The sequence below is a fragment of the Microtus oregoni genome, unplaced genomic scaffold, assembly GCF_018167655.1.
Source record: "Microtus oregoni isolate MIOR12 unplaced genomic scaffold, Mior012 000009F_ref0000495, whole genome shotgun sequence".
Taxonomy (NCBI): domain Eukaryota; kingdom Metazoa; phylum Chordata; class Mammalia; order Rodentia; family Cricetidae; genus Microtus; species Microtus oregoni.
The window spans coordinates 18,339,943-18,364,396 of NW_024543068.1; the positions used below are offsets into that span (position 1 = coordinate 18,339,943).

At 48.5% G+C, this 24,454-nt stretch overlaps 1 protein-coding gene across 2 annotated transcripts in view; it reads right to left on the bottom strand.

The window, feature by feature from the left end:
- Positions 1-24,454, bottom strand: part of Plekhh1 (pleckstrin homology, MyTH4 and FERM domain containing H1) — a 47,034-nt gene that overhangs the window by 16,434 nt on the left and 6,146 nt on the right. For both annotated transcript variants that reach the window (XM_041658156.1, XM_041658157.1), the window contains exons 2-11: positions 21,421-21,573; positions 13,919-13,981; positions 12,802-12,951; positions 9,418-9,501; positions 7,309-7,390; positions 6,463-7,217; positions 3,293-3,374; positions 2,691-2,782; positions 855-1,005; positions 543-670 (exon numbers count right to left, since the gene is read on the bottom strand). In XM_041658156.1, coding sequence (XP_041514090.1) covers positions 543-670; positions 855-1,005; positions 2,691-2,782; positions 3,293-3,374; positions 6,463-7,217; positions 7,309-7,390; positions 9,418-9,501; positions 12,802-12,951; positions 13,919-13,981; positions 21,421-21,543 — 1,710 coding nt within the window. In that variant the 5' untranslated portion in view covers positions 21,544-21,573. The remainder of the gene's footprint in view (positions 1-542; positions 671-854; positions 1,006-2,690; positions 2,783-3,292; positions 3,375-6,462; positions 7,218-7,308; positions 7,391-9,417; positions 9,502-12,801; positions 12,952-13,918; positions 13,982-21,420; positions 21,574-24,454) is intronic.

Consider the following 24,454-nt stretch of genomic DNA (forward strand, 5'->3'; position numbering starts at 1 on the left):
CATGCAGGGTATCTGCATGAGATATCCCCGTGAGACCCCGCGGCTCTACAGGAAAGGCCAGATTCTTTTACCAGGACCAGCTGAGAGGAGGAAGGCCGTTCAAGGCATCCCAGGTGGGAGAAAGCAGACAGGTCTTTGAGCCACAGGCTCCCATTCATAAAACACAACAATACCCATTAGGAGCATGAGGCAAACGAGATATGAGGCACAAGCCAGGCACTGAGGTAGCACCTGGCCTGCTAAAGCTTAACCGTCAGCTCACGGCAGCATCTGAGGGTCGGGGTGAAGGTTAAACAGGGGACAGGTGCAACCCTCATGGGTCTAAGGAGCTCCCTGCATGTGGACTCATCTTTCTTCATTATGGGGTCTGTGCACAGCTGTCTCTGTGACACTTCTAGGGCCAACCTTCCCTCTACCATCTCTGGGTCCTTCTCTCTGGCTGCTTGCTGTGTAGGTACAGAGGCCCAAGCAGCCTCCGCTCAAGTCTGCTCCTACTCAATGCCCCTTCCCCATTCATACACAGGGCTATGTTCTCTGCTCACCCCATCAGTGGAGTACGATGACGTACGCTGGAGCTTGTGTTCAGGCTCTGAGTAGTCACTGTCCAGGGAGCAGGCATCAGGAGGGATGGCGTAGTCACCCTCAGAACTCAATGAGGACATGGAGACTCCTGGCCACAGAGGAAGAAATCAAGGCTGGGGTCCTACACCCCTTCCAAACACCCGTATGGCCAGAAGATGTGAGGCTCCCATTACCCACTGGGATCTCCTGAGTCTGGAGCTGAGGGTAAACCTGGTAGAACCCTGGCAGAGACTGATCAGTAAGAGACTGAGAGTCCCCTCTCTTCTGTGTACCTCTCTTGATGGCCCGGGGGCTGCCCAGTCCGCTGGTCTTCCTGTACTCAGAGCAGGGGAGTGACATCCGGAAACTCGCTTGAGAGCCACAGTCGTCATCAGACCCAGAGGACTCATCCACAAAAGGCACACTGCTGATCTGCGTGGCTTTCTGCAAGACAGGCACCTCCCAGCTACAGCTCCGGCTCCAAAACAAGCCCCCGCCACACAACAGCTGTACCTAGCTCGGTGTGCCCACGCAGCCTGTCTGGGGAAACATGAGACCAGCACCCAGCTGAGGCACCGCTGACTAGACGGAAGTCCCAAGCAGTGTAGAGCCCCTTTCTGACCTCACTCCTGCCGTCTAACCTCCATGCTGCTTTGTGGGTCCCCCAACTCCCCTACCCCGACTTCTGTGGTTCCCCAGAGAGCTCCTGTTTCTTCCACTAGGGGGCCAGAAAGCCATGCCACAGGTCAAGTGTCGGACAGGATGCCGAGATAGGGACGCAAGACTGATACTTTCAGTGTTGTATGAGTGTGGTGGGAGCATAGCCCAGAGACGGCTCTAGTGCTGAGCATGGTGGCGCACGCCTTTAATTCCAGCACCCAGGAGGCAGAGGCAGGCAGATCTCTGAGGAGTTTGAGGCCAGCCTGGTTTATATGATGGCTTCCAGGCCAGCTAGGGATACACAACAACAAACAAAAAACTATTGGGACAAAGCATTTGAATGGATTACCGTTTTTGTTAGATCTTTTTTGTTGTTATTGTTGTTGTTTGTTTTTTATAGTTCTAAAGATAGACCACAGAGCCTCACTCTTTTGAGGCAAGTGCACGATCACACAGCTACATCTCCAGCCCACAGCCCACAGCCCACAGCTCACAGCCCACAGCTCACAGCCCACAGCCCACAAAGCGCTTTTAGACAGTAATTTGGCAGAACCTATCAGAATCTAAACATTCATAGAACCTGCCCAGGAATTCTATCTCTAGACCTGTGTCCTCCAGAAACATAAAGTGCACAGGGTACGTATGCACAGTGGTGCTTATGGCCACATTTACTTCAGAAAGGGACGGATATAACCTACTTCCAGTGAGCAGAGGGGACCCAAGCTAATTATAGTGCTGTCTGCCCCAGGGATAACACACAGAAGGCATGGAAGGGCAGGCTCACATGGCATGGAAGGGCAGGCTCACATGGGTAGGTGAGTAACCCAGACAGTGTGCGTGTGTGCTTGCATGTGTGAAAGGCCGAGAGTGACAGAGGAAGAGAGATGGGAGAAAGGAGAGCGTGTGTACAGCACATGTGCACATCTGTAAACCTGCAGTCGCGTCAGACGGCCTACAGAATGAACACACCAGTGCGTTAATGATAGGAACTGGGAGGAAGCAACGTGAGAGAAATTTTTACTTTTGCTTTTGTGTTTTTATTCTTCTAAGAAAAGCATCAAGTAATACTAACATGATTTAACAATGAATAACAAGAGCTGGGAGTGTAGCTCAGTGTATAGCAGCTGCCTAGCAAGAGGGGGCCCTGGGTTCTAACTCAAGCACTGCAAACCAAACAAAAACTAGTAGCAAAAAGATGAAGATATGCTGCAGTTACATGCGAACCTCTTAGAACAGATTATAAATCATGACAAAACAATGGTGAGCAGTGCTCTTGTTACTGCCGAGCTTGGACTAATAAGCTTGTTTTCTTACACACATACACACACACACACTCAGGGTGGGCTGAGCTGCCTGACCATGGTCACTGTGTGAAGACACCTGACCCTTCAGCCCCAATGCAGGCACTGCACTGGGACGAGGGGCTTCTCCTGATGGGGACTGTCTTTCTTGTCACGGCAATTTCTTACCCCCTTCAGTGCTGTGTAGACAGGCACAGTGACATTCTTGTAGATGAGGCCAGAGAAAGCTCCAGGGAACGCAAGGGCAGGAGGACCTGAAGCTGGGGTGGGAAAAGAGGGAGGGGATAAACTCAGGAGGCAGCACTCAGCCAGAGGCTTGGGGAGGCAGAGAACGGGGCCAAAGCCTTCCCATCTCTTCTTCTGGCTTTCTGTTCCCTTGACTTCCTGGGGATCATGATCTCTATGGCTAAAGGCCCATCACAACAGAACCCAAGTGCTGCCCTTTAACCGTCTGCTCTCCAGGAAGCTTGCACCATGTCCCGCTCTTGCTGGCGTGAGCTATAAATGCGTGCCTGTCATAGCAGACACTATGGATGGTCAGCGACTCTAGAGCCAGGGGCTCAGGGCTCTCCCCGCCCATTTCAGTCCTGCAGGAGGCCAGCGCTAAAAGATGGAAGGCAGGACTTGAGGACCCTCCCTTTCTAGGTGGTAAACAGAACTGTACAACCCCTCTTCTAGTTCCAAATAGCCCTCACTGCCTGCTGTACCCCAGGGAATGAGAGCCAGACCCACCAAGGACATTTTTAGGCCCTCGGGTCCCCTGTACTCACCACAGCAGGCAGCGTCACTGCGGGACGACGCGTCTGATGACAGCTGCATGCCTGATGTGGCCATCGCATAGATCCGGCTCTCCTGTAATAAAATGTCCCAGACAGTCAAGGACTGCTCATCCCAGCCCCTCCCACAGTGGAAGGAAATCATGACTTGGGGTGAGCAGACCTGGGTTCGCCACCCAGGACAAGCTGGTCACTGGCTGAGGAATTTTAAGCAAGTTTCTTCATTTCTTAGCCCCATTTCCCCCAGCTCTGAATATTACCGGCTTTTGAAGAGTCTGCTCAATGGAATCAAATAAAGTAGCTAATTAATGTAATATAATTAATTAATATAAGCACTTCATGCCTGGGACACAATCCACGCCCAGCAGATATTACTCCCTCTGGCCTCTACCCTTCCCCTTGAGGCAAAGGAGGTTTGAAGAGAGCTGGTCAGTAAACTCTCTCTATTTCTTGGATTCCTGCCTATTTTAGTGACCCCGGGGTCCCTGGGTCTCACCCCAGAGGCTGAGTGTTGACAGGGAGGGAAGGAGAGCCACAAGGATATAGATGTTTGTAATTCATCTGTCTGAAGGCTAGGATGCATAGCTTCCTACGGTAGCAGGGTGCATGCCTTAGGCTTCCAAGGCCAACCACAAAGCTACTGTGGCCACAGGGCTCCAGACCCCTAAATGTTCTGTAGAACAGAATGTTCTTCTGCAGAAAATTCTGGCACTAACAATGCAAGCCCTTGGGTCTGAAGCGGATTCAAGGGGAAGAGCGTTTTGCTCCCAACGGCCAGGAAGGCCTTTCCCAGGCTGCTCCAGAGTACAAAGCCCTCCAGTGAGTACAAAGGCCTCGCAGGCAACAGGTGAGTCACAGGGGCTGACCAGGAAAGTCAGCCATGCTGGACCAGAGAAGCAGCAAAGGGTCATGCTAGAAGGACTGGGATGGATACCGGCCCCAGAGCAGCCCAGCTAGGGGTGATGGGGAAGATATGCTGAGGTAACCAGAGCTATGGCAAGACAGGTGGAGGACAACAGAGAGACCCTCAGGCAGGACAGGGCCAGGGCCAGGGCAGAATGCCGACACTGGGGCAGGATGCCCATGCTCAGGCAGGGCAGATACATCAAGTGTGGGGAGTAACTGGGCATAGATACCTCTGCCCATATTGATCATGAACTTACAGCAAGGACAGGAAACGAAACTCAAGGTTGAGGGAAGAAGGTCAAACAAAAGACAGTTCTGTTGGACAAAGAGCACCAAGTGTCCCTCAGGAAGCTGTTGAAAGGCTTAGAGAAAAAGAGAAGCACAAACACGGAAGGCAAGTAGCACTGGTCCGCCAAGTACTTGCACCAAGAACGGCCTTCCCTAGATTCCAGGCCCTGCTCCTGACAGTTACTGCCCGGCTGGCCCTGCCTGAGAGAGACACCTGAGCTTCGTTCGGGAGCTTGAGTAAACTGGCTGTCTGTCTTTCCGTCAGGAACGAGCTACAAAGGGGACTGAAAATAGGAGACGAATTCTCCACAAACGGTACTGCTGATAATGGGGGTCCCCGGATGCCAGCAGAAACAGGGAGGTCAGACCCGACTCTGAGTCTTAACACTGTCATCCTGCAGTACAGCTGATGATGGACCACACCTGGAGCCAATCTGGTTCCACATGCTACTTGTAGCAACACACAGGCTGGCTTGCAGTCACGGTTAAGGATGCAGAGCCTCCTTGAACTAGCACTTCAAAAGGAGACCCGGGAGTGTGCTGCTGAAATTAGGGGCCTCCACCCCACTGAGAGTACCCCATTTTTCTCCTCTGCCAGGAGCAGAGAGTGTGCTGCTGAAGTTAGGGGCCTCCACCCCACCTGAGAGTATCCCATTTTCTCCGCGGCCAGGAGCAGATGTCCTTGCACATCTGTAGGACTGGGCTTGATTAAAAGATTGGCATATGTGCCCGTGTCCCCAGGGGCAGTGCGGCTACAGTGCTGAGGCTGTGCTTCAGGCGGCCAGACCTCTACTGGAAGCCTAGAACCTTCACTACCAACAGGACTTGAGGAAGTGGCTGAAGTGTAGATAGCAGTTCCTATCTATTAAAGGGAGAGGTAACTTCCAGTCCCTCAGACAGAGGAGGCTATTCCCGAATGCCAGGCTCTGAGCCAGGCATCATGCCATCCTCACCACCCGCCTGTGAACCAGTAACACTCCATCGCAGATGTCAGACAAAGAAGAGGAAAGGTAGAAAGAATGACCTCGTCCCCACCACCCGTCTTCACTCTGTACTAATGTACGTCCAGTCTTATTTTATCTGGATCCCCACCTCCATTCTAGACATCATGTCACTGTATAGAATGTCACCCATAAGGAAGCTAAGGCTGAGACAAAAACAGCAACAATGGTAGACCACTGATCATATATACGCACTGTTCACTACATATTTTAACTAATTATTTAGCATGTAGGGAGGTTTGTCTGCATGTATGTCTGTGCATCACTTGTGCATCTGGTATGTTCTGAGGAGGCCAAAAAAGGTCATTTGATCTCCTGAAACTGTAGTTAGAGACAGTAGTGAACTGGGACCATGTGCATGCTGGGCCTCAAACCTGGGTCCTCTGGGAGAGCTGAACCATCCCTCCATCCCCTCAATATATATTCAGTCCTCCCAGGAACCCATTAGTAAGATCAGCAGGATGCCTCAGTGGGTAAAGACACTCGCCATCAAGCCCGACAACTTGAGTCAGATTTCCAGAATTTGCATGGTGGAAGAAGAAAACTGATTCCTACAAGTTGTCCTCTGACCTTCAGGTGGGCATCATGGCACATGAATGCCCCTCCCCGATTTAAGTGGGAATAAAGAGAGACCCCTACTATTCATCACCATCACCCTCATGTTGGGCCACGGGCTTAGTTACGTGCCCAGGTGTGGCCTGATCTAGAGCAGAGCTCTCCACTTCCACGCATGGTGCCTCAGAACCAAAGTGAGCTGAGGACATCACAAAACACCCGACTTGGCACATGGCACATGTCATTTCACATTCTGTCTCTGCCCTGCCTAGGTGCGTGGGTCAGGCAGGCCTGAGGACCAGCCCCCACATGACCATGAGGAGGAGCCTGACCTCATGGGCCCTAAATATCCTCAGTGAAGACCACGCCTGTAGCTGGCTCTGTCCCCTGCCCAATCCTGATAAAGTCACTTACCCAAGATGGAAACCGGTGCAGGGGGGGTGTAGGTGGCTTGTTCTCCAGTTCCCCTTCCTCCAGTTCAGCTCTGGGGGGCTTTGGGCTCTCTCTTTCTTCCTGTTTCCCCGATGGAGGTGCTTCCTCCATTTCCATCTTCTCTGCTTCTTCCCGGGCTTTAGCTCTGACTTCAGACTTGGAGAAGCCAGATGAGGGGAGGGCTGAGAGAGTCCCAATCTTAATGCTTACCACGTGGTTACAATGCCCAGGACCCACCTGGGGTTGACTGTGGTGTCTTTTGGTCACTTGGAAGCTGTCCCGGGAATTGCTGGGAGCCCGCACCTTTGGCAGGGTCAAGCTACTACCAGGGCCACCTTCCCAGGTAGAGATCTTAGTCCCAGGGAATGTCCCTCCCTGAGCAATGAGCAGATCATCCCTGTAAGAAACTGACCCATGTCTGGGGCTGCCAGGCTTCATGAACAGCTGGCTGGGCGAGCCCTCTCTTTGGAGATGAGATTTAAGGGTCTTGGCCTCTGCTATCTTCCCAGAGTAGACCATGCTGAAGTTCGAATCCTCAAGACTTTTGGCTTCCGACGCCGAGTCCTTGTTCTGTAGGGTACTCAGAGCGGGTGCAGGCACAACCACCTTCGAAGTTTGAGTATGGGGATTACTGTCCTGCTCCACAGGCTGGGCTCTGGGTTCTGAAGGGACAGGATTCCCCTCTGAGGTTCCCTCAGGGACTACTAGCAGCTTCTCTGAAGGTGTCATCCGAAGATCTGTGGACGAGGCGAAACCAGACACACCTATTGAGGATGTCTTCCATTCTTCCCACAACGTGCCATGCCTACAGACACTGGCTCTACCTACCCTCAAGAGCATCCTGAAGGGCTTCCACCTGCTCCACTAGCTGCTGGTTATGGGCCTTCAGGTGTTCATTCTCTTTTTCAAGCTGGGCAAAAAGAAAATGACAGTTTAGGGGACCGTGTCACTTGTCATTCAGTGGTAGACTGATCCCTAGCCTGCCACAGCCCTGGGTTTGATACCTAGCAGTAAGGAAACAGATTTAGGATGCCCAACCCCTGCTCGTTCATATATATAATACAAAACAAGTCTAAAAGTCCAAATCTTTAAAGTAGCACATGGTACCATTTGGGAACCCCTGCATTTTCTTTTCCGGTTAGATTTTATTCTCTCTCTCTCTCTCCTGTGTGTGTGTGTGTGTGTGTGTGTGTGTGTGTGTGTGTGTGTGTACAATGACTTGGATACATTGCAGTTAATCTTTTTCTTTTCTTTTTCTTTCTTTTTTTTTTTTTTTTTTGAGGCATGAGTCTGAGTACGTAGCCCGTGCTGTCCTGGAATTTTTTTTTTTTTTTAATTGTGAAGTATAGCACATACACAGGAAACTGAACGATTCTAAAGCTGCTACTCATATGACCGCCTTGCAAGCCGAGTCAGCAGTCTGTCGGCGGCACCTGACACTTCCCGATTTGTCCCTTCAGTCACTCTGTTCCCCCTCCCCACAAAAGATGACAGTTCTTCTTAGCTTACCCAACTTCTGCTTTCTGCATTTTACCACCTCAGTCTGCGTTCCTACACAGCAGTTTAGGGGGACCCACACCCCCTCTAGCTGAGTGGCTGGTTACATGGTGTGTGCTTCTCTATGTCACTTTGTCCCTCTCGCTGTGCTATCTGTGAATTCTGTCCTCGGGGTGGCTGTATTTTCTATTAAATTAAATAAGCCTGGGGCTGGAGAGATGGCTCAGAGGTTAAAAGCACTGGCTGTTCTTCTGGAAGTCCTGAGTTCAATTCCTAGCAACCACATGGTGGCTCACAACCATCTATAGTGAGATCTGGTGTCCTCTTCTGGCATCCAGGTGTACATGCAGACAGAACACTACATAATAAATGAATGAATGAATGAATAAATAAATAAATAAATAAATAAATAAATCTTTTTAAAAAAATTAATTAAGCATAGCACAATTTTACTGAACACTTTTCAAGCATGGGCCAGATAAGGGTTGGGGCCTAATTTATTCTGAGTTCTGTTCCCAAGAACTCACAGTCCAATGGGTCCCTCTGTCTGTTTAGAAAGAACCAACTGTTGGCTAATAACGCTACAGTGTCTAGTCCCGGCTTCCTAAATGCAGCTGTAGCCAGTGATGAACTACAGAATGCACGGATAGAGAGGAAGAGGAGCTGAGGGAGGAGAGAACCAGAGGTGCTTGGCGTGAACAAAGTTTCTGTCTGGGGTGAGAGGCAGCTTTGGAACAGGTGGTGGTGATGGACACACAATATGCTATACTTTATGTGCTTCGTATCGGCATCTGGGTACTTTATAAACAGTAAAATGGCAATGTTTATGTATACTTCACTGCAATTTGGGGAGGGGAGACAGATTGGCCCCGAACACACAGAGCTCTGACTCTCTAATGCTGGGATTAAGGGTGTGTGCCACCACATCGAGCCTGACCACAATCCTTTTAAAAAGATTTATTTTTAGTTGTTGCTCTGAGCATGTGTGTGTCTGTGGGTGCTTGCAGAGGTCAGGGAGTTGGAGCCCCCAGAGCTGGAGGGACGAGCAGCTGTGAGTTGCCCAATTTAGGTTCTGGGACCCGAACTCAGTCCCTTTGCATACATGCTGTTACCTACGGGGCCATTTCTCAGCCCATAGCTTACAATATTTTAAATAGGAAATGAAAAAGAACAAATGGCATTGTGATGCGCTCACTAAAAAGCAGCCGAGAGGATTCTCAGAAACTTCCCAATACTAATCCCATCTTCCCAACCGCAAACCCAGTACTGGGCTAGAGGAGGCTTCGGGAGACCTGACCAAGACAAGGGAAAGGAAGGGATGAGAAGGGAAAGTGAAGCTGGCTCTGTCTGAACTCCCACCATGCAGAATTGTGGGTAAGCAAGACAGCAGTCTGGCAGAGCGGGGCCCTGGACAGGACCTCAGGCTGACCTTCCACTCACCTCTGCTAACTTTACTGTCACCCATTCCTTGATCTTTGCGGCTTTTTCTTGAACAATTTTGGCTTCTTCAGCTCTTGTCTGTTTCTGTGAGGAGAAAGCCTTTGGTTAATTACAGCAGTCAGAAAGGGAGGAGGGCCAAGAGAAGGAACCCAGACTGGATGGGGTGATGCAGCAGAGAAAATTAACTTTTTTTATGGCTTTTAAGATTCTTGGGCATGATACTGCACACTCACGATCTCAGCACTTGGGGGGCTGAGGCAGGTGGATCCCGAGATCAGATGGACGAAACAACAAAATTTTGCTAAAATAAAACTTAAAGTGGGAAGGGCTTTTTCCTACATATTATACAAATCCTAAAAACCCACTGAGGAAAAAACTAAATAATAAATCCATATACCATCTCTATAAATTACTGTGTGACAAGAGAAAATGGCTAAACCAACTGAACTACCAGCGGAGGGCTAGCCACGGAGGTGTATACCTGCACACTCAGCTACGTACGGGCTTAGGTGGGCAGCAGTCGAGCACAGGTTCAAGACCAGCCTGGGCAAATAGGGAGACCCATTTTCAAAACAAAACAAAAGACCTACTGGAGAAAGATCTGTCACAAAAACAACACACATACAGATGGCTAGTTACCACGAACAACCCAATAAACATGCAAAGGATACAAACGGGAAGTCAACAGAAAAGGGACCCACGAGAGGCTGTGAAGCCCGACCACAAGTATACAGATATATAGGACATCATTTCCCTCTATCGAGCTGGCTTGATAGAACCCCCGAGCATTAAGAATACTGGGAGTGATTCTCACACTCACGAAAAAGGCCACTGTGGAGACAATCAGACAACGTCTACCAGTGTTTCAAGCATACATACCCTTGGTCTAGCAGAGCCACTGCAAAGGAAGTGCTCACTGCAATGCTATTTGAGGAAACAACGCAACATAGGAACCCCAAACTTGAACCAGGCTGGGTGCCCACAAACAAGAGTGACTTAAGTAGACACGGCACAACCACAGAATGAGAGTCCCTGAGCTTTACACAGAGATCAGTGAGAGGCAGAAATGAAGCCTGGGGAGGACGGGAAATGCTGCTTCCCATTCTAGACCCTTCCGGATGGTTTGTTCTTTACCAGAACATACACTATGCTTACAATTAAAAAAAAAATGCTAAATGAGCACAGAAGTAGTATTTCTCAAAATAATCAACAATTGAAAAGTTATTCATCTAGCCTTTAATTCCAGCACTAAGGAGCAGAGGCAGATGGATCTCTAAGTTTGAGGCTAGCCTGGTCTAGTTCTAGGACAGCCATCGCCATATAGTAAACTTCCGTCTCACAAAAGAAAAGGTTTGCATCTATAGGCAGTGAAAACTGAGAATATAGCTCCGTGGTAGAACAGTCACTTACCATGCATAAGAGTGTAAGTTTGAGCATCAGTACTGGGGGGAAGGCTTAAAAGAACTCGAGAATAAAATGAAATGTGAGTTCCGATCCTACAAGAAATTCTCTTGCTGTAAAGTATTAGGCACTAAACCTAATCTCTCTGGCCTCGAATCTGCCCCTCTAAAGGAGAGATAAGCTATCTCCCTCCTGCTGGGCCATTCTGAGGGTGAAATAAGAGTACAGAGTTCAGTGCTTACTGCAGTTATCAGCCGGCTAAGATGAGAACTACTTCCAAACCTAAAAAGCATGGAGCACGTGGTGACCCCTGAGTGGTTCCTCCTGTTATACTTCTAGGAAAAACTGCCTGACAGTTCTCAGACGACAGACAGACTGCAAAGCAGAGGTCTGTGGAAAGGACCTGGGAATGTGGGAACTTCAGGTTAGTTTGTCAGACCTTAAGAGACCTTAAAGGTCACTTAGTTCAAAGCTGGTAAACAATTGCCCTGAGGCCAAACTCAGTCCCCCTCCCCCCCCCGTTTGTCTCCCACATATTTTTATAAATAAAGCTTTATTAGAACACAGCCATATCCACTCATTTACAGATCACCAATATTGATTTCACTCTGTGACAACAGAACTGGGCAGTTGTAACACGGACTATATGGCCTGCAAAACAAAAACCAATTAAATTCCTTGGCCCTGTACAAAAAGCCAGTGGATACCTGACATCCTCTCAGGGAGGTCATGGAAACTGAGACCCAGGGATGAAAATGTAGCCGAACAACATTCTTTCCCATCTGCTCTTTACCTATTGGTTATAATTGTAAACAAATGTTTTTCTAACCTGAGGTTAAGTCATTCTGCCCCACCAACCACTTCTTCCAACTCTGAGCTACTCAGAGAAAAAAATATCTCTAAAATCAGTGGATAAAAATTCTGTCTTCTTGGACACAAGGCATCCAACTTGTGTCCAAGTTGGCACATCCAGTAAGGGGATGTTCAAGGGAATACTGACAATTACCCACAATGACTGGAAGGAGGGGCTTGGGTCAGCTGAGACCTTTACAGAGAATGCACATGTAGCTATGTCCGTCTCCCGACCCTACCCCTGGGCTTGTGGCTGGGGATGGATGGGGATGGAGATGTCACCAGAGGAAAGCTGGGCAGATGAAGCCAGGGACGATGATGGAACCAGGATGGGGAAGACATGGTAGCATGTGTCCATCATCCCAGCACTTGGAAAGTAGAGGCAGGAAGACAGGAGGTCCAAGCCAGCCCGGGCTTACATGATGGCGGTAATAAGACTATAAAGAGGAGGAAGTGTGGGCACAGGAAGTAGCAGAAGGGCCAGAGGGGTTCTGGAGTCCCTAGAAGCAGGAATGCTAACTTGCTGCAGTACTGGACAGTGGTCTGTGAGGCTCCCTTGAAGTTGTGAGAAATCTCCCATTTTCAGAGGCAACCTAGTCTCTGCCTACTCAGGTTCATTGAGAAACTTTGACCAACCAGCAGACCAAGGCTGCCTTTCCAGTCCTATGCTGTTCCAGTCACACTACAGCCAGGTATCAAGTAGCACATGCTGGCCTGGCACAAGGCCACCACAGAGAAGGAAAAGATCTCCTTACCGGGCCCAACCACGCGTTTGATATTATACACGGATACCTAGGGGTAATTAACTCCCAAACCTCGGAGGTTTCATAACCTCTATTGTTTGAAGCTGTAAAATGAGAGTCAGTGAGTCAGGCAACTTCCTCAGAGTATCAAGCAGAGGTGACGTTCTCCTCCAGATCAGCCTGCCTCCAGGGTCTGCTTCCTCTACCTTCCCTGAGCTTCTGATGAACGGATGTGAAGAAGACACTAATGATCACCATGTAAGAGAACAGTCTCATGAAAAAGTGAGTTCCGTATCACTCGGGGCTCATGCACAGGGTTGGAGACACTGAGTCCAACTGGTCCAGACACTGAGAGGGGAAACAGGCTCCGCCTCACGTTAGTTCCTACCTGCTTCTCCAGCTGTGCCTCCAGCTGACTGATGAGCTCATCTTTGCTCTGCAAGGCCTTCAGCAGTTCTTGGTACTTTTGGTGCAAGCTACCCGTGGAGTCCACATTCTTCAGACTGGACAGCTTGATCTTCTCTTCCATCACACTCACCTGAAAAGTATCAACAAGTCTTCCTAAGGTCTCAGATCACCATGTAGTGTGTGCAATGGAGTGGGCTAACCCCTTGAGGCTTCAGAATATGCCTCTTAGGCCCTTACCCAGGACAATCTAGACCAATTAATGATGCGACCATTGATGCTTTTATCTGAGCAAAAGAAGGAATTGACAACAGAGAAACTCATTTTGGCTGCTCTGAAAAGACCAGCTACATCCTAGGCCTTGTCTTTGTGGGATGGGGCAGAGGGTTGATGTTAGGAAGGAGCTGAGCAGTTGGATTCGGGAGGACATCTGCTCCCACTCACGGGGGCAAAGATGCTACTCCCAGGACATCCACGTGTCTCCCTACGTTTCCTAACCCTCTTAGAATTAGACAGGACCATGCCATTCATCTGACCAAAGGGCTGTAGTAGAAACAATACATCATTTCTGGGCTAAAGAGTTGACAATTTTGTTGTTTTGAGACAAGGCTTTTCTATGTAGCCCTGAATGACTTGAACTAGCTGTACTGGTTCTCAAGTATTTGAAATCTGGTACATGGGTAACCAGCAAATTCTCTCCAGTGAAAATCAACAAGGCTGTATGTTCCAGGCGGGGGTGTCCAAACATTGTAACATGACAGTGTCACCTACAAATCTGTTGTGCTGGGATGCATGTGGAGCCCATAGGTTGTGTGTGCCTGTGTAACCAGCTAGACAGTGGAACCTCTTTGGGCCTGGATTCCCGAATCACAGTGGAAGCTGACTCTGTGGTTAATCCTAATGGAAGTGTACCAGGTATGAGGACTAAATACGATAAAACACAGACTACAGATTCAATTTGTTCCTGCAGCACGGCCAGGTTGGACTAATACACCCACTCACAACACCAAGCCTACCCAAAGATCCCTCATTAGCACAGAAAGCTCCGTGGGAAGACCATTGTCCCTAGTGCTCTCCCACCGCCCACCACGCCCAGTTACCTGAGTCTCTGCATCCTCTGCTCTCTGTTCAGCCTCCAGCAGCCTCTGCTCCAGTTCCTGCATCTGTGAAGTCAGAGACGGAGGGGCGGTATTAGTACCAAGCCCTGACGATGAAAGTGGCATCAGGGTACTCAAGTACACAGACACCACAAGGCCACACTTCACCCGGATATCAGGGTAAAGATTGTCATGGCAATTCTCAGCTCTCTGGTCCCAAGTTTACCAAGCAGATGGAGGGTCACTGCTGTCTTCATCACTGTGGGACAATAGTCCCTTGTATAGGATGTCACTGTCATTCTCCCTGAACACCACTGCCCCAAACCTGCCTTAGTCTCTGTGCCTCTTTCCTCTCTACACTGGGTGATGGGTAGGGTCACAGTGCTGTCTGCCCACGTACCCAGCAGGGAGCACACTCCTATACAGGCCTACCTTTTGCCACTGGCAAGACAGCGCTCCTTCCACCCCAAGTATCTACCAGCTGGAGGAAAATGGCGCTCATGAGTCTCCTCTTGATTGATTTCATTAATTAAAAAAAATATATAGAAAAAGGCCAGGCATGGTGGCAGTGGCCTTTAGTCCCAGCACTTGGGAGGCAGAGACAAGTGAATTTCTGTGAGTTCACGGACAGTCTGACCAGCTAAGACCAGCTAGAGCTATATAGTAAGATCCTGGGGGGAGAGGGGTAAAGAAACAGAAAAAAAGATACCTGAGTATTTGTATGCTTGTGTATGAGCTGGGGATTAAATAAAATCTGGGGTCATGATTATCCAGTAACCCCTATACTTAAAATAATTCTAGCTAAGTAGGTAAAAGCATTTGCTGTGTAAGCAATTCCATCTCTGGAACAGACGTAGTGGCTTGCATATGTAATCTCGGCACTTCTACCATGAGATGGGGTATGACAGGAGGCAGAGACAGAACTGGCAGGGAATGAGCCAACTAGTGGTGGCATCAAGAGGAGGGTAAGAACCAATTCCTGAAAGTTGTCCTCTGACTGTCATACATATACCTAGACACACACTAATAAAATGAAGTTTTAAACTTCTATCTAGCACAGAGTGTAGCAGTGTACACTTGCAATAACAGCCCCAAGAGATGGAGACAGAAAGATTAAGAAACACAAGATGAGCACAGAGAAAATTCCTGACAGCTTGGGCCACATAAGCCCATGTCCAAAAAGAAGTAAAGAGAGACAGAGACAGACAAACAGACAACATATACAAGGCCAGCCAGATGACTTAACAGATGAAGGACTCTTGCCATGCCTGGTGGCCTAAGTTAAATCTGAAAACCCATAAAGGTCAATGGAGAGAGTTAGCTCCAGAGTTGACCTTTGACCTCCACATGTGCCAGGACATGTGTGCAAACACACCATGCATGCACATTTAAACAATTAATTAAAAGAACCTGCCTACTTTGTTGGCTGAAGATGTAGTACCGTGGTCCACTTGCCTAGCATGTGCAAGGCTCTGGATGCACACAGTCCCAGAACCATAAAAGACAGGGGTTAGGGAGAGTCTAGCTCCCTGCCAGGAGAGGCATAGTGTTTAGGTCTTTTTTTTTTTTTGAAACAGGGTCTCTCTACATAACCCTGGCTGCCCTGGAACTCTCTGTAGACCAAGTGGATCTCCACCTTACACACAGATCTGGCTGCCTTTGCCACCTGAGTGCTGGGGTTAAAGGCATGCACCACGATACTTGGCTAATTCTGGAATCTTATTCAGGGGCTCATCAGGGACCAGATCTAAACTGCAGCCTTTGGAACAGGTCGTGGCCTACAGGGCACCCCTTTGCAGCTCCACAAGCTCAGAGCTTAGCAGGTGGAGGATAGGTTTTTTCCCTCAAGTGACCCCTCAATGTGCTGCATAAACCACTTATGCAAAGGACAAATTTTCATGGCTACTCTCATGTCAAGGGTCCTGTGCCTTTCCTGAGATAATGCCAGACATTTTCCCTCCATCCATCCCTACCTATCCATTTGAAACATACCTCACCCATGTCCTCTCTGTAGCTGGATAGAATCAGCGTCCCCTACTTTCTTAGCTCTAGTCCTCACCTCACTGTTCCCTGAAGATTCGACTTCTCTTGATATTCAACCTTCTCTCCCATGGCCTAGATCCTGGCTTGATATTACCAGGCAGTCAGCAATTCCCTGTGCCTTTTCATGGGCCTACCTCAGCTGCAATCCCAATTTCCTTGAGCAAAGATGGAAAGGAAAGGGAAGGAGCCCCGTTAGTGTGGGACAGGGGATGTTACACCAGAACCACAAGTCATGTTTAAGGACCCGAGGATCTTTTTCCTGAGGTTGTCCTTCCCTTATCCATTTGTTCATCTTTTCTAGGATCAAGAATACTTTCTAGGGGGCTGGGGAGATGGCTCAGTGGTTAACAGCACTGACTGCTCTTCCAAAGTATCCAGGTTCAATTCCCAGCACCCACAACTCACAACTGTCTGTACCTCCAGTTCCAGGGGATCCAATTCCCATTCCTGACTTCTGCAGGCAGACACATGCACGTTAGGCAAAACACTCATACACAGAAATATAAAACAAAATGTAAAAGAACTTTTCATTTGGTTCGGTTTGTGAGATAGGGCATCTACCTACGTAGCCCAGGCTGTCCTCAAGCTCACGATCCTCCTGCCTCAGCCTCCTGAGTGCTGAGATTAAAGGTGCATGACCACACTGAGAGCCGTTTAAGAAGAAAAGCACAATGCCTACCCATGCTTCTCCTCCTGTACCCATCAATTACCAACGCTGGCCTTGAATGTAGAGACATTTTCAATGCTCCTGTTTTTATGAAAACAGATTTTCCCCATCGCGGCTGGAGTGCTCGCAGGTGTAATCAAGCTGACATTGATTCTCCTTTCCCTGAACGCTCTCCCTGGAGCAGTAGCGGATGTGACTTCTCCACACAGCCTTTAGGACACACACCTGGAGCTGTGAGATCCCGCTCTGGGGATAGGCCACCCTTTCTCTGGGCTCTGCTCTTCCTCTCGAGGGTTCCCTAAGACCATGTCCTCAGCTCTCCTCTCAGCGTGTGGGTCTGTAGTGACATGCCAGCCAAGGAGGTGTCAGGTTTATGCAGCTGTCAAGGATCTGCTTTCACCAGCTGCAGTTAAGAGTCATAAGCTCCCTAGAACTTGGCCGTAGCAACCTGATGAAAAGCACTTGGCACCAGTCTGGTATTCGACTCCCCATGTCCACAGCAACTTGCGACACGTGGCAACACTGTGAAATACCAGCCCCATGGCAGCAGGACATCTCCTACACCCAAGCACAGCACTGCCATGCCAAAGGGTTACCTGAGCTAAGAACCACTTTACCCTGGGTCTCCACTGTCCCTTTGAAAAGGGCGGGGCTCAAGCCAGCTGTGGTGGTACCTGCCTATAACGCCAGCACTTGGGAAGTGGTGGCAGAAGAATCAGGAGTTCAAGGTTATCCTTGGCTACTCAGGTGTTTAAAGTCAGCCTGAGCTCAGTGAGACTGTTTAAAAACAAACCCCCAAAAGCTGGGGGTGTCACTCAAGGGAATAAAGCACTGTTTACCATGTACAAAGCCCTGGGCTCGATTCCCAGCATGCCAAAAGTGAGTGTCAACATTCTTACTACTACCTTTTATCCACTGGATAAAAGAGCAGAGACGAAGCCAAGGTTTCGGAGCCTAGCTGATGCCCTCATGTGGCTTTAGAACAGGCATCAGTCTTCTGAGTACAGTGGTTTCAGGTGGACATTAGCGCCTGACTAGAACATCTCCCAGTTTTCATACATCAAACTACTGTATATTTATATATACATATTATATATGAATATATAAGTATATATACATCAAACGACTATATGCTTATATATAATAAATGTATATAATACGTATATATAAGCATATAGCCGTTTGATGTATATATACTTAGATATACTGATATATACATATATAATGTGTATATATAAATATACCGTAGTTTGGGGTGTATATATATATGTGTGTGTGTGTCTCCTATGAGTAAAATATTTAGATTTACTTCTACCATTTTGGCCTTTCTATATACCCTTTCCTCTTCTGTTTGTTTTTTGAGAGAAGGTCTCATGTAATTTGAACTTGACCTGACCCTTGTGCTTCTACCTCGTGGGTGCTGGGATTACAGGCATGCACTACCATACCTGGCTTATAGCCCCTTTTCTATACTTTTCCTGTTTGTAGCCTTTAATTTCAATTCCTCATTGTGGTGATCTGAAAGTTAATGTATAACCTAGTTTTATTCATTATCACGTTCATTATTCTAGACTCGAAGACAGCTGACTACTGAGGAGGTAACTTGGTGGCAGAGTGCTTGTCTAGCATGCATGAGGTCCTGGGCTCCATTTCTAGTTCCATAAAATGAGAAAGAGGGAGGGGAGGGAGTGGGAGGGAAGGGAACAACTGGTTGTTGTGCGATGGATTCTCTCTAGAAAATAAAACACCTTAGTTTCAGCTGAGCACATGGCTATTGAGAATAAAGACATTTCCCAGCCTCCCTTGATGCTGAGTATACATGACTAAGATATGGTCAGTGAGATCTGGGCAGAAGGAACACATGTAACCTCTGGGTCATACACTTAAAAGACAAGAGTGGGGCTGTGGGCATCAGGATGAATCACCTTTATGCTCAGGGCTGGATTGCTTCTGTCTGGGAATCTACACCTGACAGACACAAGCACTTTCTGGTCTAAGCTGTTGTGTTCTGTCTTACAGCAGCCACACTATTAAATAGTTAAGACAGAAGACAGTGATGCTCAAGTTTTTTTGTCCTGTTCTCATTCCTTCTGCCTTCTGAATCTGTGGCTTCACCTCTCTTATCAAGTTTGGGATGTTTTTAGTCATAATTTTCTCAAATAATCCCTCTCCTTCATGTCCTTCTCCAAGGCCATTATAGAGCAGAATTTGGAACAGGCTCATGGTCCTGGCACTCACATTTTGCTGTGTCTTTCTTTTTCTGTGTTGTCTTCCTAGAGGTTTCCCTGGTGGGCTCTGCCCGTTCCTATCTTCTGGGCAGAGCACCTGCCTTCCACGCATAAGGCCCTACGTTTGATCCCTAGTAACAGACACAGCCTATCTTACAGTGCCAGCCTGATGTTCAATCTATCCACTGAAAAACCCATCCCAAGGAGAACACTTTCTCAAAGGTCTATCTGGTTTTCAAGCCTGCCTGGTCCTTTTGGATACTGTGTTGTTCTTGTCTCAGGTTTTCAATTTCTTTATTCTGTCATCAGTAGTTTTTAATGAATTAATTTAAGTCTCTTGTCCATGGGTCTATCATTAGAAGACCAATTATTTCTTGTGTATGTGAATTCCTACTAACTATAGACCACCCGCTCCCCCCAGGCACTAGTCATTTTGGGTAACACATCTGTCTTCACAAAGGTTCATTTTGATTCCTTGGGGATCCTGGGTGGTCTGGATTAAAGTCTTGTTCCTCCAAAGAAACTGTGAGTCTATTCCTACAAGTTTCTCCTGTGTGTGCCCCCCACCCACCCACCCAGAACTCAGGTTCTTAAATCAGGTATATAAATCTAATGGTAAATGACTGTTCTTCCCAGAGCCTTAAGTCTGAGAAGCTGTGGCCATCTCTTGGTGCTGGGGGGCTGATTCTCTTACCTTTATCTACCTTGTTATTTCTAAGCAGTCCAGATTACCCAGGATACTCAGTTTTAGCTCCAAGTACCAAACCTTGTCTGACTCCACAGATGTAAAACCTCCAACCTGAAACCTTACGTGATGAAGGGGAGGCTGGTCACTTAGCCCACCTCACTCAGGGCTTGAAGGGAGCACTTCTGCCTTGTCCCTCTTTCCTCCCTGGGGAGGCCTCTTGCTCTTCTCAGGTTAGAGTCCGTTTCCCCCCTCGGGGTTCCTACCGTGCTCTATTCAGGGTTCTCCCTTTGTCTTGTTTATCTGTGCTGTTGTCTACTTTCAGAAGTCTTCCCCATGTGTGTTCCATTCCACTTAGCTGAGTGTATCCCAGTCACCTTTCCTTTCCCTTGTCCTCTCCCCAAATGCCACAGCCTAAGGCAAGGTCCTCAGACTTTACAGTGACAAAACCATTTTCTAGCAGCCTGTTAGCCACAGATTACTAGAGCACCCCAGAGATTTAGAACAAGAGGACTAGAGTGACCCACGAACAGCCGTTCTAAGCAAGCAACCCCCTAGGTGATTGTGGCCAAGTGGTTCTGACCACACCAACCTTAGACCTGCAACCCTCTCCCTCAGGTGCCTAAAGTCTTAACAGCCCACTGGCAGTACCTGGCTGGCACCCACAGGAACCCTATGCTGTCTGAACTAAGAAAGTGATGCCAATAGACCCAAGGTTCACGAATTCAAGTCCAAGCTAGTCCAAGGCCACACCTCACCCACGGGAATGCCGAAAGTGACACCACTGACTGGCCTTCCCACACTTCAGGGTTCAGGACTGCCAGATGGCCAGGTCATGGGTTCCATTCTTCCCAGCTTTACTAACCAAGGTTTGGACCTTACCTAAAAGGGTGAGCTGAGCTTTACCTTTGTACTAAGAAAGCGTTAGCTACGCACACTGATACTGTAATCAGAAGCGCCAGGAGAAGGGGTGACTCACTCACCCGTTGTGTTCCTGCACAAATACATTGTAACTGCAAGTTTCCACTCCCTAAATGAGAGTTAGCCACTTGAACGGTATCTTCCCAGAGAAATGTGACCAAAGAGGTGAGTTGTACAGACCAACCAACCTGAGCATATAAAGATAACACCTGTTCTCATTACTTAGCGCCCCCACCCTCCCGTAAGCCATTAGATACCAGTCTCAAAATGACCAAGAGGTGGAAGTTCACAGAGCCAGACAGGTGGAGAGTCAGGCAGGGCTGACTCCAAAGCTTATCTGTTGTCCCTAGAAAATCGGTCATTTTACTGAGGCTCATTGGCTTATAGGGGATGGACAAGGAGGGTGGAGATTTTTACTGTGCTCCTAAAAAAAAATCATTCAGCCCACAAAGAGAATGAAATTGTTAGCCATAGGAGTAATAGTAAAAGAAGTAACGGTGAAGATGGAGAGCCAGGAGGGATCAAAGTGACAGAGGACCAGGATGGTTGTATCATTTTTAAAAAATTTTAATAGTTTGTTTCTGACAGGGTCTCACTATGTCGCCCAGGTGGGCCTCAAATTCCAGGAGTGGCCTTGAACGCACAGAGCCCTGCCTGCTTCTGCCTCCTGAGTGCTGGTATTTAGATTGTGCCGCACCACCATACCCAGCTTGACTGTATCATCCCATCCTTTAGTGTGTGGTACTTGGGGTGGCCGAGTCAGGAGAAATGTCGGATGAAAGCTTAGTGAATAAAACAAAACCAAAACCAAAAAGACCTACTTTTCATTTTCCATAAAAAACATGGCAAAGTCTTAATGGGAGTTCACTTTTCCCAACTTGCCCTCTCAACTCTGAACCTGACATTGGCTACTGGCCCCAGCCCTAGTGTGAGGGAACTTCCTGCTCCCCAGGGGACTCACCTTGTCAGCCAGCAGCTCCCTTATCTTGCTGGCCTGCAGGCGGAATCGGAACAGCTGAGTCTCCAGGGAAAGGCAGCGCTTCTGCCAGTCGATGCTGGCCACCTCCATCTTGACTTCTGCCATTGCTGGAGTCCAGGTATTCCCGGGAGCACACTGAGAAAGGGGAGGTGGAGAGTGAGGAGGAGGAATGAGAGGGAAGGGGGAAGGGCAGAGAAAGCAGGGTGTGGAAAAGAGGTGGATTCCTCTTCTCTCAGCCCAGGGTGTCCAGCCGCAGGACCAGGAGGCGTAACCACGTCCGAACAAACCTGAGACACCTTCAGAAGAACCTGGTTTCCTTCTCTTTTTGTGGCAGTTTTAATGTAGTTCATCTCATCTTAGGAAGAGTTTCTCTTGGGCTTTAAATCCTCTTAATTATCATACAGAACATTAGGTTTTACTGTGGCATTTTCAAATAGAAATGGTTTTTGTCGATTCCCCTTCTCCAACCCACAGCCCCCACTTGGAATCCCAGGCACCTTCTTCCCATTCACGTCACCTGCACACTATTGCCCCTCCCTTCCTCAACACCTTTCTTCCTTTCTTGTTCCCGGTCTAGTTTCACAACAGTTGCTGGAACTCCTTCCCTGGGGAGACGTAAACAAACGCCAACTCCCTCCTTCGAGGGCACCAACAACAAACCGAAGATAATTGCCCCAAAGGCCAACTTGGGAAACCAGGGAATTTATCAGGCTTACCCAGAACAGGAGTAAAGGGCGCTTACAGGAATGTGGGCCACCACAAAGTAATCGTACCCCCAGCATGGGTGACAACGTCCCCATAGCTGCACAGAGGCTTCTCCTCAGTCCAATTTCCATTCCTGTCTACATACGCTAGCACCACAAGGCGTGTGAGATGAGGACATAATTACATACAACTGTCCAGGAGGTGAGAGGAGACCTTCAGGAATCTCAGGGGAGTGGGGCGAGGACCCTCCCCAGCCCTCCTTCGTGGGGGAGTGTCAACAGTCAGCAGCCCCATCCTGGGGGGTCACCTGCAAACAGTCACAGCTGATGGAATGAAAAGTGGCCCTTAAACTTGGATGACAGCACTCTACAGTAACAGCCTCTACCCACGGGTGCTCAAAACCTACTCACACAGACAGACGCTGAAAGCTAAGATCCACGCGGAAGATAGAAGCCTTTCTGAGTCTAGGTCAAGGTCACCTTACTTAATATAGTAATATCCAGATCTATCAATGTTTCTACAAATTGCATAATCACATTTTTATTTATAGCTGAGCAAAACTCCACTTGGCATGAGCCCCATTTTCACTGTCCACTCAACATTCAGGCTGGTCCCATTTCCTTGGTATTAGAAACAGTACAATGAGGAACACGGATGAGCAAGTGTCTCTGTGGTAGGACATGAAGTCTCCTGGGAATGTGCCCAGGAGTAGTGTGGCTGGGTTATCTGGAAGTTCTATTTTTAATGTTTATTACACTTTAACATATGACCTGACTGTAATTCACGGTGCTCATATACTTCCGGGTGTGCAGCCATCCACGGGAGCATGGTGTCCCTACCAGGGGCCACACCCTCAAAGAAAACTGTCCCTAGCTCCTCAGTGAGGGGCGGAGGTCCGTGAACTCCTGCTGTGATTTCTACATTCCATTAGTTCATATTTACATTCCTATTAGCGGTGGCTAATGGTCCCTCTTGCCCCGCAACCTCGCCAGCATTGCTGCCACCCGCTTTCTTGACGAGAGCTCTTCCAACTGGGGCAAGAGGGGAAACCTAGGGCTCTCTTGTTTTTCACTTAATTGTCTACTCAACTGCCATGCTGTCGGATACCATCCTAGGCTCTGCAGACGAGAAAGCAGAAGTCCCTGCCTTGAAGTTTTCCACTGCCATGTGGATAAATAGGTGCAGGGAAAGGGGCTGAGTATAGGGGTCGGGGGGGGGGGGGCTTGGTGTTTAGGTAAACCTTACAGTGAAAAACAGATTCCTCCAAGGTCGCACAGCCAACTGGAGACAGAGCTCTGGCTCCCACCTTCGTCCTGACTCTCGATCTCTGTGTCTGTTAGGTGAGCTGAGGGCAGACTGGAAATAAGCTTTGGGTTTCCTTGACACTTTGCTGTTTAGCTGAGATCTTACCAAATGTCATCAGTTCACCCTGACTGAGACCAAACTCTCGTTCTCCCAACCCCTTCTAGTCTCGTATGACGCAAGCCAGACTTCTAGATGTCTTGTTCCAGCCTCTGGTGATAGCTGCCTTTCACAACCCCAGCCAGGGGAATTTACCCAGATGCCTCCAACCTGTAGTTTAGACCATAAGAACTGGGTCTAGGATGAGAAAAGAAGCAGGCGTGAGTGTGCCTGAGCCTGGGGGCAGAGGCCGGGGGCAGCAGGAAGGCGTGATAAGCATCAGGACTTGTCTTCTCCACGCCACCATTGGTACTCTCAGCAGCATGCAGAAACAAGGCCTGGCCAAACCCTGAGAAACTGCCACCCGCAACACCAGGTCGACAGAGTGAGCAGGGTGGTGGACATGCATGTGGTACAGACACACATGCAGGCAAAACACCCATACACATAGAAGTTAAAGAAAACAGTGGCAACTGTGGCACGAACAAGGATCACAAGCCCACAAATGCACGTAAAAACAACGAGGCCGTAAATTTGAAAAGGATTATGTGAGGATACGTGGGAGAGTTTGGAGAGAATAAAGAGAAGACGGAAATGATACAATTATAATTTCAAAGTATTTCTTAAATTATTTAAAAAATAGTAACAAGTGTGTGTATGTCTGTGTTTGTTGCCGTGGACTTGAACCTAGGGACTCATGCGTGCTAAGTGCCCGCCCACCCAAGCCCTGACTGCTGATGGTTTGGGAAGCTGAATAGTAAGCCTGTGGAAGTTTGTCACACTGAATAGTAAGCCTGTGGAAGTTTGTTATACTGGTCTTTCTACTTATGCTTGGAAATTTCTTTAATAAAATGTGTTGTGGCCGGGCGGTGATGGCGCACGCCTTTAATCCCAGCACTCGGGAGGCAGA